The sequence below is a fragment of the Sitophilus oryzae genome, unplaced genomic scaffold, assembly GCF_002938485.1.
Source record: "Sitophilus oryzae breed Bouriz unplaced genomic scaffold, Soryzae_2.0 scaffold_1620_pilon_pilon, whole genome shotgun sequence".
NCBI classification, from domain to species: domain Eukaryota; kingdom Metazoa; phylum Arthropoda; class Insecta; order Coleoptera; family Curculionidae; genus Sitophilus; species Sitophilus oryzae.
This window is the reverse complement of record NW_022146304.1, coordinates 5,913,038-5,927,884: the sequence shown is the minus strand read 5'-3', so window position 1 is coordinate 5,927,884 and position 14,847 is coordinate 5,913,038. Positions and strand designations below refer to the sequence as shown.

The 14,847-nt window shown below is 32.9% G+C and overlaps 3 protein-coding genes across 5 annotated transcripts in view; 2 read left to right on the top strand and 1 right to left on the bottom strand.

Moving 5' to 3' along the window:
• Window positions 1-14,847, bottom strand: part of LOC115880220 (complexin) — a 983,791-nt gene that overhangs the window by 842,703 nt on the left and 126,241 nt on the right. The window lies entirely within an intron of this gene.
• LOC115880198 lies at window positions 3,411-6,741 on the top strand. The gene is made up of 2 exons (XM_030897336.1): window positions 3,411-3,795; window positions 5,159-6,741. Exons 1-2 carry the CDS (start codon window positions 3,411-3,413, stop codon window positions 6,739-6,741), a joined length of 1,968 nt encoding a protein of 655 aa, XP_030753196.1.
• LOC115880197 lies at window positions 7,798-8,628 on the top strand. The gene has a single exon (XM_030897335.1). The coding sequence runs from the start codon at window positions 7,798-7,800 to the stop codon at window positions 8,626-8,628; it is 831 nt and encodes a 276-aa protein (XP_030753195.1).

The following is a 14,847-nucleotide window of genomic DNA, read 5'->3' as shown; positions in this document are numbered from 1 at the left end:
TTTTTACGATAACTCATCTGGCATAAAAGATAATCAATGTTTACTCTAGCTTGTATTTTTTCTACCTTCGCCTACACGATTTTAACTTTAAAAATCATATTGAATAATTTGATGTATTTTTTAAATTCTTTTTAAGCACTTTAAGTTGCAGCTAAACTACAGATTTTTAGAGAAAAAAAGAGTTTTTACAAAAACATCAAATACGTGTCGAGCTTTTATATTAATCTTATGGGCTGTTAAGTTCAGAATATTAAAAAAATAATTTTTCTTTTTCACTGGTCGTATTTTTAAGAGATCTTGTATTAAATTGCGTGAGTTAAATTTTTTTTTTCATTTCACATTGTAAAAGTAACGAATATCCTACAATATTAAAGTTAATTTCAGTTTTGTTAGCATATCTCTTAAGAAAGGTAGAAGAAATACAAGTTATAGTAAAAATTGATTATCATTTATTCCAGATGAGTTATCGTAAAAATTCCAAATACGTCCCGAGATATTAGTCTTAGCTATACCCAGAACTTATAATTCTAGTTATTTTTTTTTGCAAAATGGCAGCAACACAAAAATTACATTCCTTTTTTTCACACCCTGTATATCATAGAAAACTAAATCTCATACAAAATTTAGAAAAATCAGATCAACCTACGAAAAACGATCTTTGATATGCTAAAAAAATCAACAAAATCGGTCCATTTTTTTCAAAGATACAACTCGTTGAAAATGAGTAAAAAAATCGCTGTGGTATTTAATTTGACGGGCAGTTTAGTTACAAATATTGAAAATAAAAAGGAAGTAGTATTACTTTACTTAAATATTAATTCCTATACGATGTTAAAAAAATTAAAGCGATCACAACGAATGATAAATTCTCGAATTTGTGTTACGCGTATTGTATATAGTAAAGACATACAACATACAGAGCGAATCTTAAATAAGTGCAAATATTATCGGCGCTGGTAGATCTCGAAATAAGCAACATATATTCAAAGTAAAAGTCAAAAATAACCAAGTTATTTTACTTTAAAAATTTCAAAAAAATTAATGTTGAGAACTGCTAGATATTTTCTAGGTTTTCTTTATTTAAACTACTACCTATATTGCCATATTACCAAGAAATTATGTTTTTTACAAAAAAAACTAATTATTTTCAAGATGTTCCAAATTTTGATATTTTTTGTGAAAAAAAAATTATAACTATGTTTCTGGGGTCGAAATACCACCCCAAAAAATATTTACACTTATTACACAAGACTCACCCTGTATATTGAAATGGAAATTTTAAATTAAATCATACTTTTTTAAATGTCAAACTGACAGAATAAAAATATTACTTTAATAAAAACTAGCCAACAGGTAATTTAAGACTGAAAATATTGCGATTGAAATATATGCTATTGATAAATTTACATGTGAGGTTGAGACATTACTGTACGATGTTCGTTCCAAAAAAGATTGCTCCAAGCAGTGGCAGCAGCTTGGAGCAATCTTGGGTCAAGCATCTCTACACTCTTCCAGCGTACATCATAGACCGAAACACGGAAACTGTGGTCAATAAAAAAGGGACATCCAGATTGAATACAGCCATGCTTATACTACAGATTAATCCTCAAACTATGCATGGCTCTAAGACACCCAGGAGGTTTTAAGTTTTTACGGGAAGAACATGAAGGCCTAAGACCGGGACCCCAAAATAACGCGAAACTAAAAATGTATTCTTGTTTGAAAAAAACTATAAACTGAGCTCGAAACAATTCGAAGGTTTCCATGATAAGTGAATCCAGGTTTTCCTCTATCTACGGTTCTGGAGTGAATTCGAAAAAAAAATGATTCACAAACGTGACTCTATCCTGAAAATATACAGAAAAATTACCGCATCTACAGGAGACATTATACTAAGGGTTGGCAAAGGTTAGTCTTGGGTCGAGATTTCCGTCTGTAAGAAGAGTACAATGCGTTTATAATGTACTGAACAAAGAGAGGACAGTAAACACGTTGACAAACGTATGAAATAAACCGAGAAACTGTGCACATCGCTAAGAGACGTGGAAGGGGATATAGCAGATTTGTCGTAGTTGACCGGTCGACCCAATCAATACCTCTGTCAGTACTTAAAGTTCTAGGGAAAGGTGTACGTCATGCGTTCAGCTTCACGATTTAATTACGTATCGTGATACTTGATTTGTTTATTCATTAACTAGTCGTTGTAATTTTCCCTATAGCTTGAATTTTTTTAAGTGCAAGCTAGAAACACTTGCATTTTTGGTAAAAATAAGTGGAATTGAGTGGGTGTTCGATAGTGGTCGCGGTATTAGAACTCTGAATTCAAAAATCTATTAGAAAATCTATTAGAATCTCGAAATCTATTAGAAATAATAGATTGTAGTTTTTTCAAGAACTTTGTTAATATTTCTGCTGTATTTTCTTTGTAGACAGTATGTGAAAATCTTTACCAATAAAAAAATTACACGATTGCTGAAAATTGCTATGCTCTAAAAGTAAATGAATGGATTGTTTAAAATTTTTGAATGGAAAAAACAATCTTATCGAATTTTTCTTATGTAAACATATTGTATGTTAAGGAAACTTAATATTTTATATAAAATTATTTTCTTTTATGTAATTTCTTAGATTAAGATTAATTATTTTAATTTCTTTAAATTTTAAATTGCCGCACTTATACCTGCTTCCTGCAACATCAGTGTACGCATGCCCGAACACTAGGAAGTGTGGCACACAGTCTATTACAAACCGTCGTACGACGAAATTGGTCAGCTAACCGGTACGCGCCGAAAGTCTGAACTTAAAAAGTTAAATCCCTTCAAAGACGATTTATGTTAGTGTATGTGTGAAAATTAGCGCTGAGAAGATCAAGATCGAAAGAGGGCCCTCTGAAGCTGTCTAGACGACCATTAAAGGTAGGAGCAGGTTTCTCATTTCTCTGTGCGGTTTCTCCCAGCTATTAACGTAATTTACATTGATAAAATAAGACCAGTCAAACTAAAATTTAAAATTAATACAGTCCACAACTGCATTTCTGCACATTTTTGGTCCATACATAGCCGGATTTTATTTTATAATTCTTTTTAATATCAGTTTTCAATTTTGTGATTTAAAATCCATACATTCCACATATACCAAGCCATATAGTTTTTTGGTTCAATTTTTGTACGAGCGCGCAGCGATACAAATACGCACCAATTTACTTGGTGTCGTAGAATTGTACTATCGTATTGTACTGTCACAATTGTACTTAGTACATTTTTTTATATAGTTTCACATTTGTTTATAAACAATATTTTTTACTGATATTAATTCTTGCAGTTTTACCTGAACTCAATTATTATTATTTTAGTTTTAATATTATAATTGCATTTATTCAAAATCAGATATAATATTAAAATATTTTCACTATGTCAGATAAAATTTCTAAGTATGATTTAAAACGAACAACAGCGTTTAACCGTTTAAAAGAAACTTATGACATTGGTGTTGCAATATCTAGTGACAACTCTCAAAAATCGATATTTTTAGCTAGAGTAGAGACTATTGACAAGGTGTATGAAGATTTTATGACTTATCACAATCAAATTATTTCTCTCATATCAGACGAAGATTTTAAAAAATATGATGCTTTACGTATATCAGCTGACAACGCATTCTACGGATCTAAAGCTATAAAATATCAAATTGTAGGTGACAATTCTTTGACAAATAATTCGACCAATGTTTCCACTCCTAAAATTACTGCAAAATTACCGAAAATTACTCTTCCTATATTTGAAGGCGATTTCAAAAGTTGGTCTGGATTTTTTGATCTTTTTAATACTTTAATACATGAAAATTCACAATTGTCAAATGTAGAAAAGTTCCAATATTTACTAACGTCATTGGGTAAAGAACCTCTATCTGTAATTAAAGGACTTCCAGTCACTGAAAATAATTATACAGTTGCTTATACTGCTATTAAAAATCGATATCAAAATAAAAGATTGTTGGCTACTTATCATTATAATGAAATCTGTCAAGCTGGACAGGTCAGAAAAGGAACTTGTACTGAACTTAGAAACCTTTTAAATATTTTTTCCGAAAATATTTCTGCGCTACGCGTTTTGCAATTTCCTGTTACTCATTGGGATTTTCTCTTATTTAATATGTTATTGCAAAAATTAAATGTTTCTATTAGGACTGATTTTGAAGTTCAAAATACTGTCGAAATTCCGACATATTCAGATTTAACACATTTTTTGGAAAATAAATGTAAAGCCTTAGAGTCAGTTCAGTTTACTACTTCATACAATAATGAACATTATAAGGATAAGAGCAAACAATCGTATCAATCCTCTAGTTTTTCATCTAATAAAAAATCTTCAGAAATTAAAACTGGTTATCCAGCCTTTATGACAACAAGTAATAACAATGCCACACCATATCAATCTAATAAGGGGGACAAACTGAAATGTGTACTGTGTTCATCTTCACATGCATTATACAGATGTTTTTCCTTTCTTTCAAAAACACCGCAGGACCGGTTAAACTTTGCTAAACAACACAATTTATGTACAAATTGTTTGTTATCTTCCCATTCTGTACGAAAATGCAATTCTTTTTTAAATGTAAAATTTGTGGATCTCCTCATCACACATTATTGCATCTGGATAAAGCTATAGATAGTTCTTCATCTAATACTCCAGTCAATTCAAATTTCAATCACACTGATGACCGTGCAATCCTAGAGTCAACTCCTGGCCCTTCTGTCAGTGCTATGGCGAGCACGTTATCTACTAAACAATCTACGGTTTTATTATCTACAGCCATTGTCGACATCAAAGATATTCGGGGAAACTTTCAACAAATTCGAATTCTCTTTGACTCCGCTAGCATGGCTAACTTTATTACAGAAAAATGTGTAAATCGTCTTGGATTACCACGTAAACGCTTTTCTATTCCCATTGAAGGACTTAATGGAATGTCAGCGCAAACAAATCAGGGCGTCACACATTGTACGATTAAACCATTAATGATTCTAATCCTCTATTCTCTTTTGATAGTATCATTTTACCGAAAATTTGTTCTGACCAACCTAAGATAAATATAAATCCTTTGTCTTGGACACATATCCAGAATCTTAAATTAGCTGATTATTCATTTCATAAACCAGGTCCTATTGACCTTTTAATTGGTGCTGAATTGGTACCTCATATTCTACGTTCGGGACGGGTTTTAGGTGAACCGGGTCAACCTGTTGCTTTAGAAACAATTTTCGGATATATTCTTCAAGGTATGGCAGTTTCTGACCATGTACCGTTACATAATTCAACTTTGCTAAGCTGCCATACTTCTATTGAAAGTAACTTAGATATTCAGCTTCAAAAATTTTGGGAAGTTGAGGAAATTCCTAAAATTTCTAGCCTGTCTACTGAGGATGTCCAGTGTGAGGAAATTTATAGATCGCTAACTTATAGAGATCAGTCTGGCAGATTCTGTGTACCTCTTCCGTTTAAAATACCGAATCCATTCTTCCGTAATACATGTTATCAAGCTCGTCGACTATTTACATCACTAGAGTTCCGGCTTGCTAAAAATCCAGAGCTTCGTAAAGCTTACTGTGAGTTTATGCAGGATTATCTCAACAATGGACATATGGTATTGATCCCTCCGGAAGACTATAACTCTCCTACAGCTTACTACATACCTCATCATTCTGTTATAAAAAATGAGATATCTGGACCTAAGCTTAGGGTGGTTTTTAATGCTAGTTTTCGAGACACGAATGGAACATCTCTCAATGATTCTTTATTTATAGGACCTAAGTTACAACAGGATATTGCTTCTATTCTTTTAACTTTTAGATTTCATCTATATGTTTTTATTTGTGACATTAAGCAAATGTATAGACAAATTCTTATTCAACCACAATTTCAAAACTTTCAAAGAATCATATGGCGTTTTTCTTCAGATGAACCAATTCAAGAATACAAACTGCTCACAGTGACATACGGGGTATCGTCTGCTCCATATTTAGCTCTTCGAACACTGCAAGAACTTGCTAATCAGGGAGAGTCTCATTTTCCTTTAGCTGCAAAGGCAATAAAGAAAAATATTTATATAGATGACGCAATTTGTGGTGCAAATGATCTAAAATCTGCTCTAAGTTTGCAACACGAACTTGTTGATCTTATGCGTACTGGGGGGTTCGAATTGAGAAAATGGGCAAGTAATCAACCTGATTTGTTAAGCCATATTCCTCCTTCTGATGTACAAATGTCTTGTAGCTTTGACAAAGAAGAACCTTCGTTCATTAAAGTTTTAGGTCTAAAATGGTGTCCAAAATCTGATGAGTTTACTTATTCTTTTAATCCAGTTGATCGCCAATGTACTAAACGGAATATACTTTCCGAAATTAGTAGAATATATGACCCTATTGGTTTTATTTCCCCAGTTATTCTATTAGCAAAATGTCTTCTACAAAAACTCTGGGAATCTAATATATCTTGGGATGAAACTCCTTCTACAGAAATATTGCAGGTCTGGAATAGGTATAAATCCGAACTATCTCAACTAGCTGGAATTAGAATACCTCGACGTGTTATTTCTGATAATATTTTCTTGTATGGAACTGCACGGTTTTCTGTGATGCTTTCCCAAACTGGTTACGCAGCGTCATATATTTTCGGACTATCAATGATAGTGGTCAAGTCAGTACCTTTTTGGTCACTGCTAAGTGTAAAGTGGCTCCATTAAAAATTGTTTCATTGCCTCGTCTAGAGCTCTGTGCAGCTGTTTTATTGGCGGATTTGCTTACTTTTGTTACTACTACTTACGCAGATTATCTCTGTTTTAATTCCATATATGCATGGTCTGATTCGACTGTCGTTTTAGCCTGGTTAGCTGCCAGTCCTCATAAATGGAAAACTTTTGTAGCTAACAGAGTAAGTCATATCCAAGGCAAAGTTTCTAACACTTCCTGGCGTTATGTTCCGTCCAGTGACAATCCTGCAGATTGCGCATCTCGTGGTTTAACTGCATCTCAACTCTTAGAACACAAAATTTGGTGGCGCGGTCCAAACTTTCTTCAACATTGCAACCGAGATGTCTGGCCTGCTCAACCTCATTTAGAAATGTGTGAATCTGTCTACAGTGAAGAAAAACAAACATCTCTCCATGTTTCATTAGAAGAAGATATCATATGCGATCTGCTACACAAGTTTTCTTCGATACGTAAAATTCAAAGAATTTTAGCCTATGTTTTAAGATTTTTCCTTAAATCTAAAGATTCACTGCAAAGTAAAACCTCTTTTATTTCATCTTCTGAAATGCGTAAATCATTGATTTATATTATTCGACATGTTCAACGAAAGACCTTTTCAGACATTATAGATAAAATTCTATCAAATGCTTTACTTCCTAAACCTTTTCGGAAACTCGCACCTTTCTTGGACTCGGAAGGTCTTGTCAGGGTGGGTGGCAGACTTAATAATAGCAACTTCACTTACGATGTAAAACACCCTATATTATTGCCTAAATCACACAGACTTACTGATTTGATTATTGAGTGGATTCATCAAGCAAACCTTCACCCAGGTTTAAAGACATTGCACTGTTTAATCCTTCAACAATTTTGGATACTATCTCCTTCAACAGTTCTATATACAATGTTTAAATCGATGTATTCGTTGCTTTCGCTGTAAACCTAAATCATACAATCCTTATATGGCTGACTTGCCATCGTTACGTATTTCACAATTGAAGGCTTTTTCGTCCATTTGTATTGATTTTGCAGGTCCCTTTTCTCTAACAATGCATCGATACAGAAAAGCCAAGATCTATAAGGGATATGTTTGTGTTTTTGTATGCTCAGCTACCAAAGCAATACATCTTGAAGCTACTTCAGACCTTACTTCTGAGGCTTTTTTGGCCGCTTTTAAGCGTTTTGTTTCGCGTCGTGGCAGATGTTCTTTTACTTCTAGTGATCAAGGTACTAATTTCAAAGGTGCCAGCAACCAAATGCTTCAATTCGCCCAGGTTGCGGCTCAAGTTTTATCCATTACTTGGAAATTTAATCCACCCGGCAGTCCTCACTTTAATGGCCTGGCCGAAGCCGGTGTAAAATCTATGAAATCTCATTTATATCGAACAATCGGCTCTCAGATTTTGACATATGAAGAATTCTCCACTATTCTAACCCAAATTGAAGCAGTGCTGAATTCTCGGCCATTATCGGTTATAAGTGCCGATCCCAATGATTTACAACCATTAACTCCCGGTCACTTTCTGACCTTAGAACCTTTAACAATTGGTTTTCCAGAATCTGATCTGACCTCTATCCCTCTTAATAGATTGTCAAGATGGCAACTAATTCAACGTATGCATACTGATTTTTGGAAACGTTGGTCTCAGGAGTATGTACATTTAATGCAAGAACGGCATAAATGGACCGAACCTACTCCTGAAATAAAATTGAATTCATTAGTTCTGATCAAACATGAAACAAAATCTCCGTTATCTTGGGAATTGGGTAGAGTCATAAAGCTTCATCCCGGAAAAGACAATATTGTTCGTGTAGTTACAACTGCACATGGGATATTACAAAGGCCAGTTGTCAAAATTTGCCCTTTACCTGGCAACTAATAAGGTAAAATAATTCTTTATACATTTTTTTTATTCTTAACTTTGCATTATTATTTCTTTTTTCCTTTATCTTATTTTTAAAAACATATGTTTTGGTGGGTGGAATGTTAAGGAAACTTAATATTTTTTATAAAATTATTTTCTTTTATGTAATTTCTTAGATTAAGATTAATTATTTTAATTTCTTTAAATTTTAAATTGCCGCACTTATACCTGCTTCCTGCAACATTAGTGTACGCATGCCCGAACACTAGGAAGTGTAGCACACAGTCTATTACAAACCGTCGTACGACGAAATTGGTCAGCTAACCGGTACGCGCCGAAAGTCTGAACTTAAAAGTTAAATCCCTTCAAAGACGATTTATGTTAGTGTATGTGTGAAAATTAGCGCTGAGAAGATCAAGATCGAGAAGAGGGCCCTCTGAAGCTGTCTGAGACGACCATTAAAGGTAGGAGCAGGTTTCTCATTTCTCTGTGCGGTTTCTCCCAGCTATTAACGTAATTTTCATTGATAAAATAAGACCAGTCAAACAAAAATTTAAAATTAATACAGTCCACAACTGCATTTCTGCACATTGTAAAATATCTGATCTTGAAAATAAAAAAAAGTTTCAATATCTAAAGTGGTTCTTGAGTTATGACCTGTTATGTGTTAAAAAGTTGAGTTTTTAAATTATCGCGATTACAGACGTTTTCTCCTTATAAAAAAATGACACCCTAACGATATCCTTATAATTCCATTTCAGATGCTCAGAAACATGTCTAATGATTTTATCTAGTTATCTCTTGAGATAAAAGTCTTTTAAAAATAAGCGGTGTGCGATCGTGATTTTACTTTACTTGATAGGGAAAGGCGTATCGGCAACGCCGCAACAGCACACCGTCGCGCGTCGAGTCGTTCGGTCGCATTTCTCTCACTCCGACCTAATAAGATCCCTATGCGATTTACTTCCACACATGTAAATGCCGACCCAAAAGTAACAGTTGCCAGCACAGTATATTAACCTGGTTCGTTGAAATTCCAAAGGATTAAGGTTTTCAAGAAAGAATACAGATATTTGAAATTCTGACCCAGACTTGTGATGCTAAGGACGTCAGAAATTAAAATACCTCTGGTAAAATGACAATCACACCGTCATCGTCAGCACGGTAATATCAATGTTGCCGACTAGAGAAAGTTCAAAGTTACTAAACCAATGTTGGATCAGAAATAGAGAACACTTGCAATAATAGATAAAATACCTTGATAAAGCATATTAAAAATAAGTAACGGATTTTAAAAACGTTACAATACATAGGTTTAGACTTCAAAGTTTTCGCGGGCCAAATTTAAGCAAGGCCAGATTTCGCAGAGGTCAGGCTAACGGCCTGCATATTGGAACTTGCCACATATAGTTCATATCAAATAAACTTTAGTCGCGTGATTAAGCTTGACCACCACAGCGTTGCCTACTTTTACATGTTTCCTTTTAATCAAAATATTTCGGGAAACAAAAATAAATTAATTATAAATATATAAACAGTTATTATTTACATAAAACTTTTTACTCACCTTAACAGCACTTAAGGGACATAAAGGGCCATTACTACCGCTTTCCCGTTCAAAATAGTCTAGCAAAGTTGCGCAGATTTTTTTTACTAAAAGAGGTTCTAAAAAGAACAATGTGCGACTGCTAGTAAACAATTTTAATCTTAAAGTATCACAACACTATTTATTTAAACCAAAAACACTTAATACACAAACTAAAGTGTCAAAACGAATGACAATGTCAGAAAATAAACAAATAAATGTGGTAACTTGGCATTTTTAACAGCAAAGCTAGCACCTGAATCCCCAGCGGGTAATGTAAATTCCAGTTAGTCAGCACTGCGCCGAAAATCTCCATGTTTGGCAACAGTGAATTCAAAATTCGCGCCTTCGATTGCATAACTAAAAGTTTAATTGATATCAAATATACGTATCAGGTATACCCGCACAAATCAGGTTTGCACAACGGCCTGCAGAGTCCGCCGGAACTTCCTACATACATACCAATATACTTGCAAAGACGAGGTTTACACAAGCGGCCTGAGCGATAAATCTAAGCGTCTGCTTTAACCTTTTTTAATCCAAAAACCGAGTGCACAAAAAACTCCCATTCCAATATTTCCAATATTCCAACATTTTAACATAAAATCTTCGATAATATGTATAACATCACAATATAAACCATTTATGTATCTAAGTCGATTCAGCCTGTATAAACATTAAATATTTTTATTCCTCCGATAAATAAATAATTAATGATATTTTAGTACTTCTAAATTGTCAACTGTCAAAACCACCACAGACACCCTATTGCAGTTTATAATATATTAACCAGGCAAACCGTTCAAACATGTATAATAAACACAACAGAAATCCCTATAGACAAATTAATACGTAGTAAACTCGAATTGAAAAGGTAAAGTTAAATATAAATTTCTGCTCAACACAGCCGTTGTTTCCCAGCTCTGCGCTACATGCACAAACGCAATAAACGAATAACTCTATATTTCAATGCTCTATCGATATTCTCCTATTTGCATTTCGTGTAATATCCGTTCGGATCAGGCCACAACCTGAACTAAATTAAATAGCATGTTGACCAAACTTTGGAACGATTACAATATACATAGTTGATTTTTTAGCTTTGCGAAAAAGTAATAAAAATTTTGTTTATTTGACAGAAAACTACTCAACTCTATCACAACATAGCAAAATCGTTATTTAAACTCTAGACGCACATTATACTAGCTATGTTAGTGCCATCATCAGATAATTAAAGCTGTTATGTTGTACTAGTACCCTTTTAACTACTATAAACTACTTTTAACTACTGTAAACTAAAGTAACTAATTAAAATTATTAATTTAATAAAAAAACAATTTTATATAATATAGTAAATAATTTTACTAACAAACCTTTACAGCTATGTTTATTTAATTTTACCGATTTTAGCATATTGATACAAAACATATATTCAGCATCAATAATACAAATGTATGAAATGTTTACTAAATAAACTGACTATTGGTATATGTAATTAAAAACAAATAAAAGTACATCTGAATTGCCTGTTAACGAAAATAATACTAATAATCATACAAAAAAAAGAGGGGTTAAGGTCAAAGTACGTTAAAATTAATATACATACTGTACAGTAATCATCCTGAATTCTTTAGTAATGTGAAAGAGTTGTAAATTAAAAAATTTAAAATAAAAATGTTTTTACGCATCTACTTTTAACTACACGGTTCTTCTTTAGAAAACTCTCCAAAAAAAGTTTCAATAATATATTACTGTTTATTATTTTATTCATAAACTTTTAAATTCTATGAGAAGTACCGTATGATCGAAAAAAAGGCGTCAACAATGGCTATGAAATGAAGATCGCTTTCATTTTATGCGTAATATTATATGGGGAATGTCATCGATGTTCATTTCCAAGCCAACTAGACGCCGTTTTTTTTTCGATGATACGGTAGTTATAGCATGGCAAAATTGTTATTGTATATAACATGTAATATACAAATAAATAAAACAGGCTACATAGAAGGCTATAATGTTAGCCGAAACGTTTGTTTTTTAAAACCAAGTAAAGACACTTAACCAAATGAAAACCTAATCAGCGTTTTTCCCGAACCTAAATCCCAAGAAAATGAAACTTTTTTTTATTTAGAAACAAGGTCCAAGAACTTTTTTCCAAGAATAAATAAAATTATGTAGTACCTATACCTATATACTTTTATGTGAAATGACAGACAATTGGATCTCTATTTTACTTATCATGATTTGTAAAAATCACTTTTAACTATCTAATTGTTTTAAAGAAAATCAGAAAAAAATATAAAATATCTTTGAAAGTACTTGAATTTTTAGTTTTCCGCAAATGAGGTACTAAGGTTCACAAAAGTCCAACTCTCCTCTAGTTTAATCACCTTTGTATCTCTTCTGGTTTACGAGATCCCTATGGTGGGAATTATAATATGGGACACCATGTCCATGCCACATGGGCACACATAGTCCATAAAAATATGAAAATCGCATACCAAAATTCGCTTTATCTATTTGTGGTCGTGGTACCCTTTATTGAAAAGAATGCATTTTTTTCAATATATCTATAACAATCTTTATCGTAGATCTATATCTATAGATCTATGTCTACTTTCCATATTTCTTAATTGCAAAAATGGAATAGTCTAGTGGTTATTAAACGATATTGGAAGAACGGCAATTATTTATTTTTGCAATTATGGTTTAAATAAAATTAAATTTCTAATACAATTACTAATTGGGATCGTCAACGGGTCCGTATTGTGCTAATTATGTCAAGATAAAACAAAATCCCATTTTGTTACGTATTGTTGTTTTGGTAGCTGAACAATATACTACATTATGTGGCAAAATAATCCTTTTGTCGTATATTAAAGGTTTTAGGGAGAGCGCATATTGGTAATTCGATTACCGTAATGCGACCCAGCTTCATTTAAATTTTGTCAGAATATTTGTAACATAAAGTATATCGCATTCAAATGTGAAAATGCAAATATCGCATTCAAATGTGAAAATCAAATATCAAAATAATACTGTATTCAATAACCGTGTACTACGTTTCTAAAAGACAGGGTTTTCTACAATCATGACTTAAGCACAAAAACGAAACTTGCAGTGTACCGAGCAATAATAATTCCCACCATGTTATACGGAAGCAAAACCTGAGTGCCGTACCGGCGCCGTCACATGAATGCATTAAACAAGTTGCAACAGAGACTCCTTAGACAACTCTTAAGAATCCGGTGGTTCCATCATGTCTCAAACGTATCGGTCCTTGAAAAAGCTAACTGCGAAAGTATTGAAGTCATGGTTACAAAATCTCGATTAAGATGGGCGGGTCACGTATGCAGAATGCAAGAAAATCGCATACCTAAATCTCTGCTCTACGGTGAGCTTGTAGACGATAAGAGGTCGGGTGGACAACTGAAAAGGTACAAGGACATTTTCCACGAAAATTTAAAGGGGATTAACATGCAGAATGAGTGGGAAGAAATATCTCACAAGAGAACGCAATGGAAAAGAATTGTAAACTCAGTTCACAGCGACAACCAAAAAGTAAAGAGGCAACAAAGCAATGAGATTTTTGAATGTCCGGAATGCGGTAGGCAGATAACATCACGTATCGGGCTTTTCAGTCACAGAAAAGCTCATGAAAGAAAACGCCTTGCGTGACCATCTTCTGATGCGTGTCGAATACTCGTCAGCGAGTAATCGCAGTATGTATGTATATACTACGTTCCAGAAAATGCTAAAAATTAAGTTGATTTTTGATATTGTCAGTATCTATGTCAAATTTACGTTATTAAGTACTGTCTGAATACTGCAAAATCAAGTAGCTGTGTTAGAAAAGGTTTGTTTTTTTCTTTACAAAGGCATAACATAAATTTAAATAGGCTTAATTTTTGATATTTTCTGTAATAGTTATTGTTACAGAAATAGACAGTCATTTTTTAGAAAAAAAAACATAATTTGTAATTATAAATCTTTTTTTATATTATTACATAGAGTGTACTATTTTAAATGAAATGTCTAATAATTTGTTCTAAGGGATTCACTTATCATGAATTGTCAAAACTATTTTAACAAAAGACATAAACATTTTAGAACATTGGTTTGAGAGAACGTCGTACAACAATTCCAATATATTAAAACAGATGGGAACTCTACTGGTGACTGAATATTTTATCATCAGTAATGTTAAATTTTTAAAATTCAATATTATTGACTGAGAATTTTTGAAATTCAACATTACTGATGGCAGTCGTTTAGTTAAACCAAAAAACGATCTTCACAGAATAAGAACGTAAGGTTAGGTTAGGCACTACATGGCGTTATTTCTAGAATTCTCCAAGCAATGGTGACTTCAATGGTGACTAATTAAATATTTATTATTACTAATCATTATTACTAATTACTAATTAACTCTGGCTTTTTGTCCAAGAAAAAAGTGACAATGACGTAGGTAAAATTGTTATTTTGTCTCTTATTTCAATTAATCTTTAAATATCTGGAAAAATAATTAGATCCTGGTTTTCTATGTCATTGGTTTGGCACACCACCTAGCGGTCAACTGCTGTACATGAAAATAGAATACAGCAATTTCTGGTAACCCAATCTAGCTATAAGTATCTTTTCCCCAAGTT